This window comes from Vicia villosa, linkage group LG6 (assembly GCF_029867415.1).
Source record: "Vicia villosa cultivar HV-30 ecotype Madison, WI linkage group LG6, Vvil1.0, whole genome shotgun sequence".
NCBI lineage: Eukaryota > Viridiplantae > Streptophyta > Magnoliopsida > Fabales > Fabaceae > Vicia > Vicia villosa.
This window is the reverse complement of record NC_081185.1, coordinates 23,952,313-23,963,786: the sequence shown is the minus strand read 5'-3', so window position 1 is coordinate 23,963,786 and position 11,474 is coordinate 23,952,313. Positions and strand designations below refer to the sequence as shown.

The window sequence follows — 11,474 nt, the reverse complement described above, 5'->3', positions numbered from 1 at the left end:
CATCATTGGATAATTTTAAAAGTTTATCTTTCAATTCAGAATTTTCCAACTCAAGCCTCTTTGTTTCAAATTCAAATAGCTTTTTCAGCTTTTTGTATTTAATACAAATCTGAGACTTGGATTCCAGAAGTTCAGATAATCCGGAAACTAACTCATCTCTAGTAAGTTCAGAAAATACCTCTTCAGAATCTGATTCTGATGTAGATTCTGATCCGTCATCTTCTGTCGCCATCAGCGCACAGTTAGCCTGCTCATCTTCTGAATCATCTTCTGACTCATCCCAGGTTGCCATAAGACCTTTCTTCTTATGAAACTTCTTCTTGGAATTCTCCTTCTGAAGATTTGGACATTCATTCCTGAAGTGTCCTGGCTCATTGCATTCATAGCACATGACCTTCTTTTTGTCAGATCTTCTTTCATCAGAAGATTCTCCACGTTCAAATTTCCTTGAACTTCTGAAGCCTCTGAACTTCCTTTGCTTGGTCTTCCAGAGTTGATTTAGCCTTCTGGAAATCATGGACAGTTCATCTTCTTCTTCAGATTCTGATTCTTCAGGATCTTCTTCTCTAGCCTGAAAAGCGTTAGTGCATTTCTTGATATTAGATTTTAATGCAATAGACTTACCTTTCTTTTGAGGCTCATTTGCATCCAGCTCAATCTCATGGCTTCTCAAGGCACTGATCAGCTCTTCCAGAGAAACTTCATTCAGATTCTTTGCAATCTTGAATGCAGTCACCATAGGACCCCATCTTCTGGGTAAGCTTCTGATGATCTTCTTTACGTGATCCGCCTTGGTGTATCCCTTGTCAAGAACTCTCAATCCAGCAGTAAGAGTTTGAAATCTTGAAAACATCTTTTCAATGTCTTCATCATCCTCCATCTTGAAGGCTTCATACTTCTGGATTAAGGCTAGAGCTTTAGTCTCCTTGACTTGAGCATTTCCTTCATGAGTCATTTTCAAGGACTCATATATGTCATAGGCCGTTTCCCTGTTAGATATCTTCTCATACTCAGCATGAGAGATAGCATTCAGCAAAACAGTTCTGCATTTATGATGATTCCTGAAAAGCTTCTTTTGATCATCATTCATTTCTTGCCTTGACAGCTTTGCGCCACTGGCATTTACTGGATGTTTGTAACCATCCATCAGAAGATCCCATAGATCACCATCTAGACCCAGAAAGTAACTTTCTAGTTTATCTTTCCAGTATTCAAAGTTTTCACCATCAAATACCGGCGGTCTAGTATAACCATTGTTACCGTTGTATTGCTCAGCAGAGCCAGATGTAGATGCAGGTGTAGGTGTAGACTTTTCACTTTCATCAACCATCTTTTACCGAAGCGTTTTTCTCTTCCTGAATCTTTTCTAAACACGGTTAAGTGCTTGCACCTTAGAACCGGCGCTCTGATGCCAATTGAAGGATAGAAAAACACTTAGAAAGGGGGGGATTGAATAAGTGTGACTTTAAATCTTGGACGATAAAAATAAATTGCACAATTATTTTTATCCTGGTTCGCTGTTAACGAAGCTACTCCAGTCCACCCCCGCAGAGATGATTTACCTCAACCTGAGGATTTAATCCACTAATCGCACGGATTACAATGGTTCTCCACTTAGTCAGCAACTAAGTCTTCCAGAGTCTTCTGATCACAACTTGATCACTCCAGGAACAACTGCTTAGATACCCTCTAAGACTTTTCTAGAGTCTACTGATCAACACGATCACTCTAGGCTTAGTTCACTCCTAAGACTTCCCTAGAGTATTCTGATCAACACGATCACTCTAGTTACAAACTGCTCAGCCAACTGCTAAGACTTCCTAGAGTATACTGATCACACGATCACTCTAGTTCCTTACAACTTAATGTAATCTATTCAAGAGTTTACAAATGCTTCTTAAAAGCTATAATCACAAACTGTGATATTTCTCTTATCGTTTAAGCTTAATCTCACTAATATATTACAACAGCAATGTAGTGAGCTTTGATGAAGATGAAGATTCTGAGTTTAGATTTGAATAGCGTTTCAGCAAGTTAATTTGAATTGTCTTTGTTCAGGATCGTTCAGAGTTGTTAAGAATTGGTAACCTTGCTTCTCATCAGAACTTCATATTTATAGGCGTTGAGAAGATGACCGTTGAATGCATTTAATGCTTTGCGTGTTCCGTACAGCATTGCATTTAATGTTATACGCTTTTGTCAACTACCTCGAGCCTTGTTCACGCTGTGTCTACTGACGTAGCCTTTAATAGCTTTTAACGTTCCTTTTGTCAGTCAGCGTAGTCTGCCACGTGTACTTCCTTCTGATCTGATGTTTGTGAATACGACGTTTGAATATCATCAGAGTCAAACAGCTTGGTGCATAGCATCTTCTGATCTTCTGATCTTGAAGTGCTTCTGTTGCGTGATACCATCTTCTGATCTTCAGTGCTTCTGATCTCATGTTCTTCTGATGCTTCCATAGACCCATGTTCTGATTCTGCTTCGACCATCTTCTGATGTCTTGCCAGACCATGTTCTGATGTTGCATGCTGAACCATTTGAGACACAACTTCTGAGCGCTGAATTATGCGTACTCTTTATATATATTTCCTGAAAGGGAAATTGCATTGGATTAGAGTACCATATTATCTTAAGCAAAATTCATATTATTGTTATCATCAAAACTAAGATAATTGATAAGAACAAATCTTGTTCTAACAAAAAGGTCTAATTACTCTTCCAGGACTATTATCAGTTAGAGAAATCATGATTGGATGATGATCCGAAAAGTTGACTCTTGTCAGCACCTTGACATGACCATTAGGGAACAACAATCTCCAGGCTTAATTTCCAAGTGCCCTATCCAGCCGTTCAAAAATCCTTTGGCCTCCACGATATATTCCCCCCTCCAAGTAAATTTAGGTCCACTAGATCCCAAATCATGAAGGTTGCATTCCTCCATGTTACTACGGAAAATATTGCATTTTCTACTCAACACCTGACTACCTCCTCTCTTCTCATTAGCAGATGCTATATCATTGAAATCGCCAGCAACAATCCACGGAGATATGTCAGTGCTAGCTATTATCTTCAAGGCATCCCACATCAGTTTTCTCTTCTGCTCATACGGGCTAGCATACACCGCAGTGAGCTTCCAATTAACCCCATCTTCGTTAACAATTCTTAAGTGTATCCACTGCTCATCATTTGAACACAAGGTCACTTTAAACTTCTCATCTTTACATGCCACTATAATACCACCCGCATACCCCACATTGTCCACTGAAAAGAAATGGCAGAAGGCCAACTTCTTCAAAGGATTATGAAGATTCTTTGGATCGCACCTAGTTTCCATGCATACAAAAATTTCAGGTTTGTACACATCAGTATAATATTTGCTATATCTGAAAAAGTCCTTCCCCGCAGCTCCTCTACAATTCCACAATATAATTTTAATGTTTGTATTCATCATTAAAAATATTTGTGTGAGACATGTTCCAATCCTAAAGTTAACAGCATTCAGGAGTTTCCTGAACCTGCTCCTCTTCCATCTCGGTACCATATACTTGCGTAAAATCCCCTTCATTACTTTTCAATTCATTGTCAATAGCTAAATCCAGTACAGTTTTTCTTGGCCAGTTGTGCAGAGATTCAGCAATCTTCAAATCTGGTGGACGTACCATATGTAACAAGGATAATGCATTGTTATTTTGATCACCTCCTATATCCTTGTTATAACCATCTTGACTCCCAGCCCTAGTCACTTTTTCGTACTTCTCATGTAGCTCCATGTTGTCACTTTGTTTATTTTCATGTTGTATCCTGTGTGTATTTACTGTTTTGCTTTGCTGCATGTTCACGTGTGTGTCTATAAAGAAATCTAACTGGTGGCTTTTCTCATAAATTCCCTCAATGGTACGTTTCAATGGTTCAACATTTTTTTCTTTAAATCCTGCTTTTCCACGTGTCGCCAACTTAATGGTCCTCTTATTTCTTCCCTTTTGATCCACTTGCGCAGCTTTTTTGCCCTTGTTTGTTTTTGCTTTTTGTCCCTCCAGTGAAACTCCTCCAGTTGTCCCACTAATAATATCCTGTCTGTCCGGTTGGTAAGTATCCTGAATGGCTAGACTTGAGACCGACACAATCAATGCCTCATCACTATTCTTGTCTCCCCCCACTAATTGCTCATCATTGCTCTTGTCTGCCTCATCATTGTTTTTGTCTGTATCCGGATTTCCCTTAATTATATTCCCATCATTTGTTTCCTCTTCTATCGCCACGTTTTCAGTTCTTTCCTTTTCCACTCCACTCACTCCTTCCACGTCATCATGCAAAGCCTGGAACCTGGAGCCTGCTTTTGCCATCCAAGATCCTGCCGCCGATGGTCTTTTTTTCACCTCCACCGGTTTCTTCCCACGCCTCTGTTTCTGCACCACTTGCCAAGGACCCACATCAGATTCCTTCCTATCTGCTACTCCAATTCTCGACGGACCGCCTACTTCAACTTGATTGTTAATTCCCACTATGCTATTATTCTTATCATGTAATTTATCTTTCATGGAACAACCATCTTTATAATGCCCAAATTTTCCACATGTAAGACATAACATATGCAATCCTTCGTACTCAACTTTGTAGCTCTTATCCTTTATCGAAAACATAGCCAGTAGCGGTTTCGATATATTGACTTCAACACATATACGAGCATATTTGCCTCTTTCTGTCTGCAGTGTATTCTTGTCAACCTTTACCGTGTGTCCCACCAAGTCTCCAATAACATGAAGAACTTTTGGATCGTAATATTCAACTGGTAGTCCCGAGATTCTGATCCAAACCGCAACATTCACGATTGAATCATTTTCTGGATGAAAGTTTGGTGTCCACTCCTTGACTGTCAGATAGTGATCATAAATAAACCACAGTCCATCCGCAATGGATGCATTCTTATCTTCTTCATGCGTAAAAGCAACTAGATAATAGTCGTGACTGAGATCAATAATGTTTATGATCCCTTTCCTCACCCACATTTGCTTCAACCTGGTTTCGAGAGCCTTATAGCCGATCTTTCTTCCTAGTAACTTTACAATCACTCCTCTTCGCCAAGGCCTTTGAATTCTATTCTCTTCAAATTTAGATAGTATGATCTGCGGACAATCATACCCTCCTATCTTTCCTTCTTTGACCTTGATGCCTCCTAGAACAATATTTGACTCATCATTTGATTCCAGCATGTCATATTCTTCCTCTTCATTTCTTTCTTTCACACCTTCATTCGTTTCACCTGTAACAATGTTACGGTACGAAACAGTACCACTCCTCGCATTCTGCTGACCCTCCTGATCTTTTTTACCACTACCGATTTGATTTTTCTGAAAGTTGTTACCAACTCCCCCAGATTGATTGTTTCCATTACTTCGCTTCGTTATTATCCCTTCTCTCTCAGCCTGTGACAAACCACTCCTTGAGAGTGGATCCGGTGGCGGCACAGGTGAAATCACCGGTGGTGATGATTGCATATTCCCAAAAACCCTAGCAGAGTATTCCGTGTGTAACTAAACGTAGAGTAATGTCTATGCATAACTATATTTACCATATAAAATATTATCTATTATTTTAAAAATAAATTTGTATTTATATGCAGAATATCAATTACTTTGATATTTGTGTGAGCTTATAATGAAATGTGTTTTATAATATTTTATTTACTTTTAAATAATTATTTATTATGGTTATTTTTATTAATCTATAAAATAATTATTTAAATGTATAATTGATATTTTTGAATTTTATTTTAGTTATATAATTATTAAAAATGAATTTATGTAAGTTTTAGGTCTTTAAAATATATAAAATAAAATTTTAGTCTTGTACTTTGTACTCACCCCCCTTTATGAAAATTTAACTTGTCACCCCCAAAATTATACTTGGCACTCCTCAAAATGACCTAAATGTCCAAAAAAATATCCATTACCACATTTTAAGAAATTTACGTGAAACACTAGATTTTTCAAATCTTTGAGCGATACCGGAAATTTGGTGAGCGTACCGAAAATTTGGCAAAAACAAATAAGTTTCCGGTAGATTTTATGAAATTTCTGGTATCTTTATAAAATTATAAAAATACAGAAATTTTTGAAATTTTTGGTATTTCTATTTTTTTTAAAATGCTATTTTGCTTATATTTGTAATTTTTTCATCTAGTTTGTGAAGCTATGAAAAAGAAATACAAAGGTGGATGAAGTTTCCACAATAACTTCATACTTCTTCTTTTTTTTCATAGCTACGCAAACTACATGTACGATAGCCACGCATGCGCTTTGTTAAGGTGGTGAAGACGAATATGAAAAAATCATGAAAACAAACATTTAAAATATCAACATACAACAACAGTAAAGCATTGATTTGGAGGTAGTCGTTTATAGGGAAAATTACTCAATCCAATTGTAACTTTTACGAGTTCAGAAAAAACTCTTTGTTTTACTTAAGTTAGATTTTATTTGGTGGGTAATTTTCTCTCCGAGGTTCCTTTCGCCTATTTTGTAATATGATTTTTAGAATTTTCGTTCTTCATCAATATAACTTGCTTACAAAAAAAACAGCAAAGCTTATGACGATGAAAAAGAGAAAAAATATTATGAAAATCATGTGAAACATAACAACAACATATACGAAAACGAGAAAATAAAAGAATACCTTCATGTATGAATAGAAAAGAAAAGCTAATGATGAAGAATAAGATTGACGGCTATTCTATAGAATAGGAAAGCTAATGACGTAGAACAAGATTGACGGCTATTCTGTAGAATAGGAAAGCTAATGACGGAGAAGAGAATAAATGGGTGTTAGGGTTTTGTTGTGAAGGTTACAGTAATATTGTCAAGAAACATGAGTTTATTCGCTTATATATAGATAAACTTGTAACAACGGTTGTAAAAAAAAAAATCGTAGTGATGATATCCCTTTTTTTTAACTAAATAAAAAAGAAAAGGTGCGTCTTAACGGTAAAGGAATAAAATGTTTTAGGACGTTGAGGTTCAAACTCATAAAAGCTTACTTTTATCACCATGGTGAGTCTAACAACCATTATTGTATCCTAAGAATTTTTAATTTAAAAGTTGAAAATATTATGAGCGACTGAGAGTTGAGATGTCACCACGGTGTTTGGAAGAATCGTGGTGACTTGGGTATTGTTGTTTGCGCGTTTTATAGTAGTGTATAAAGGTTATTCTTCTTGTCAATTCATAGTACTCTTTGTGTTCATTTCTTTTCAAAGTTGCACTTGACATCACATAATATGCTCAGTCAATATCCAAATGTAATACGGTGGGTATTTCATTTGTTTGATCCCTATTAATGTTAAATGCATTGTTGAACGTGTTCTGAATAAAATCTTCAACATGATAGTTTCTTAATCATATTTAAAATAGTACTAAGGGAGATAGTACTAGGAATCACAAAAGACTCTCCATGATGAATCCACATAGTATATCCTTTCAAAAATTGTGACTGCCTTAAATGATCAAACATAACACTCTTACTTTGTGCTGTTTAAACCACGGTATTTAGAAGGGCATATTACTACATAATTTTTTATGCATCTTCTTCAAATGCAAAACTAATAGATTTTTTTATCCCTTACTCATGCAATTGATGTTTGTGGATTCATATTCCATGACTTAACTTTTTTAAAAAAAAAAATAAAATATAGATATTGTCAGGTGAAGGATAACATGGTGAAGTTGAATTATTTCTCCATCATGGTGAACTATTAAAATAACCAATGATTTAATATTAAACAAATTGAATGGACAAGATTGATTATGGGTGACTTACTAACCAAGTAGTAAGTAAAAAAACAAATATTTACATTTATATCCAAAATATATATTTTTAACTAAACCCCAAATTTTATTTTAACAAATTCCACTAAAAATTTAAAAAGCTATATACATTAAAGCATGTCTCGGAAAGAAGTGAGAGGCACATACACTTTGAAATTTTATTTTATTTTGATAGCAATCTTATAGAAATGTATATTATTATTATTATTATTATTATTATTATTATTATTATTATTATTATTATTATTATTATTATTATTATTATTATTATTATTATTATTATTATTATTATTATTATTATTATTCAATTTCCTTAAAAAAGTTCACAAATTATATATAGAACTCCGGCCATTTTATTTTATATTATCCTATTAATTTGTACATAAATTTTAAGAAAATAAATAGATATATTGATTTTATTAATAAAGTAAATTATATTTATTAAAATATGTTTATTAGAGTAATTATATGAACTGAAATAAATAAATAGTAATATTTTGTCAAGTTTTTTTTTATATGTTTAAAATGACAAAAAAGAGAAGATATAAAATTATTAAGAAATACTTATAATTTGACAAAAAAAAGTATTATATTTCATTGACTTTTTAAATTATCATAAACATTTTGGAAGAAAAGAAACTAGTTTTAAAGTATTCGAAAATTTAGTCAAACAAAACAAAAATAAATATGATTAAATAATTCTTTTAATATTAATAAAAAATGGAATTTACTTCTCCGCCGCCATGTTCTTTATTCTACTGTGTTTTTTTAGAGATGAAAATGTTGTTTAGTTTTTTAATTTTATGTTTTAAAATTTCATTTATTATTGTTTATGTAATAGTATAAAGTAATTAAAGGTATATATTGGTCTTTTATTTAAATTGATAAAAACTTGTTTAACTTGTAATAGTAAATCATTTTTAGTTCACCTATGATAGACCAATTCATTTTCTTCACCATGTTAACCTTCCCCATGTTGTCAATACAAAGCAATATAGTTATTAAACCAAAACATGTTAATTATGACTTGTCTAGTACCACTTAATAAAAAGAAATCGCCACACATTTGCATAACACAGCAAAAACTGTGAGCATTAATAGTAAGCAAACACACTAAAGCTTACTTACACAAGACAAACATAAGAACAAGCTTCAAAGCTAATAAAATACTTTTAAGATAATGATAAAGATAGCTAAAATAAAAATCTTAGTTAGAAAAGGAAAAGTAAAAACTGTGAGAAACTAAAATGAATATAAACTACATACAAAACAAACTAAGTGTTTCAAACACCATCAAATCTCATAATCATAATTGTACATTAATCTAACCAAATACTAGACAGGTAAGAATAATACATATCTTAGTCTGCCATCATCAATCAAATATAAGTTTACAACTCTTTGGACAAACTGATAATTTCTGTAATATTTCATCCATTTTGTTTATACCTATAAAAGCGAAGCAATGAATTGTCATGGTACCTAATACTTTTGAATTCCTCATAACATATTCTGCAAATTTAACCTCACTCTTTGTGCCTCTACAACTTCTAAACAAACAAGTTCTGAGCCGAGATGAAACACATTCCGGAACAATCTTCGGGTCCTCCCATTTCTTGTCATTGATTCCATTTTCATTTTCTCTTTCCTATACCAATTCAAGTATTAATTACTCCATCCAAAACAAACAAGAGTTTAAATTTATAATGAAGCAAGATCATCTATAAAACATATATACCTCGTGAATGATAAGATGTTGAAGATTGGGACTCTGTTGAAGCATTTTTAGTATCCACTCCCACTTGGCCCCCCATCTTTCTTGAACGTTAAAAACTAGCTCCATTTGAGTTAGATTGTAAAACATGGGGATTTGGACAATCTCGAGTTGCGGTTTCTTGATGAATTACAAATCCAAAACATAAGAAACTAATTATTTTCATGATTTATAAAACTTAAAGTGACAAAATCGTACATACCTGCTTTACATTGAGAAGTAGTGCCCTAGAATGGGAGAAGAAAGAAATAAGATCAATGTCAGAAATATTAGCTCTCAGCAAGTTTGGAAAACAGTTAATAGTCCCTCCTGTTTGTGGAATAAATTTCCTCCCAAAAAATACAAATTGTTCATCTGTTTGCCATTGCAATTCCTCTACAACGGGAAAGGCTAAGAAAAAGCTGATTATATGTTTCTCAGATCGGCCGAAATGGACAGTATCCAAATGAAGAGTTTTGATCGAAGAAACATTGACTTGAGGAACCTCTTCGTCGTTAATGTATATGTTTGTCAACTTGAGAACCGTGAGAGTCTTACAATTTAGTATGTCGGAAAGAGTTTTCGTCTTTAAAGGCACACACATCGGGTTAAGATCTAGGGTTTGAACACCTCTTTGTGTTGCTGAACTGATAAGACTGTCGAAGTTTTCGGGTTCGGAACACTTGAGGCGGAATAATAGTATTGGTAATTTGGGATCACGAGATTGCATGACTGAGTCAAGAACATGATCGGGGAATAAACGAAACATATCGAAAGTGGGGACAGAAAGCCATATTGGTTTCCATCTCTTGGAGAGGATGCTTGTTTTGACGGCTAATTTGGTTGAAAGAAAAGAGAGAATGTGAGACAGAATTGAGTCTGGAAGGTCGCTAATCCTATCTCCGGTTGAAATCGACGCCGGCAATCGCTTTCGCTTGGACATTGCAGTAGCAAAAGTAATGAATGGTTATGGTGTTAATAAAAAAAACATGAATGAGAATGAAGTGTTATAGTAGTGGGAATTTAGAGGCAATGTGGTTTTACTTTACAAACCTAATTCATCCTCTATGGATCTAAATATTGAAACAAATCTCCACTTAAACCCTAGGAGAAGGAGTCACAGGTTATTTAACGGTGTTGTTATTGTGATTGAGGGATGTTATTAGTTACTAATTAATAAAAATATAACAAAACTAATACCTTTTAAGTATGGTTGATAATCTATTATTTAATATAATAATTGAAATAACAATTTAAAACTATAGGTTTACTTTATATAAGGAGGACAAACCTAATTAAACTAAGTGGTGTATATCTAAAGTTTTAAAATCATTTTTTTAAACATAAAACTTCTCTTTATTATTCAATTCCTTCTTAAGAGTGTACTCCTAGAGCACGTATTATCACCGTGATAAAAAATTCGCTCTAAGTTTTAAGCTCGTTAGCTTATTCAAAGAAATTCAAACTAAATCTTTAATAGTCAAACCACCCACTTATTTTATTCTACTAGAATAAGATGGATGAGATTAATACTTCACAGAAAAAATGCATTTGATAGAAAAGTCTAATTTTTCAAAAGAAAATGTTAAACCAAAGAATTCTTTTTCAAATTTTCAGAATTGACTACTTTTGTGACAACCTTTAAATTTATTAATTAAGTTACATCAATGATTAATAAATTTTGACATCTATTTTTTAAGTAGAAATCTAATATTTTTTGCGTACTAATCCTTCGAACAAAGATTGTAAAACTTTCTTTTAAAAATTTAACATTACTTCATATTTATGACTGAGTTCGAATTCAAGAATTTTTACATCTATTAATCATCCCGAACTAAATCTACTATTTATTTGAACTCGATTAAACATTTGAATGATTGTTGTAAAAGTTATTTAAT

General features: G+C 33.5%; 2 protein-coding genes across 2 annotated transcripts; both read right to left on the bottom strand.

Moving 5' to 3' along the window:
- Nucleotides 1–2,782: 2,782 nt before the first annotated feature.
- LOC131613378 (uncharacterized) lies at nt 2,783–3,451 on the bottom strand. Its single transcript, XM_058885052.1, has one exon. It carries the CDS (start codon nt 3,449–3,451, stop codon nt 2,783–2,785), a length of 669 nt encoding a protein of 222 aa, XP_058741035.1.
- Nucleotides 3,452–9,121: 5,670 nt separating this feature from the next.
- Nucleotides 9,122–11,077, bottom strand: LOC131611344 (F-box/FBD/LRR-repeat protein At4g00160-like). The gene is made up of 3 exons (XM_058883386.1): nt 9,800–11,077; nt 9,562–9,717; nt 9,122–9,471 (listed from the first exon to the last, which is right to left on the bottom strand). The coding sequence occupies exons 1-3, from the start codon at nt 10,517–10,519 to the stop codon at nt 9,199–9,201; spliced, it is 1,149 nt and encodes a 382-aa protein (XP_058739369.1). The 5' UTR covers nt 10,520–11,077; the 3' UTR covers nt 9,122–9,198.
- Nucleotides 11,078–11,474: the final 397 nt, after the last annotated feature.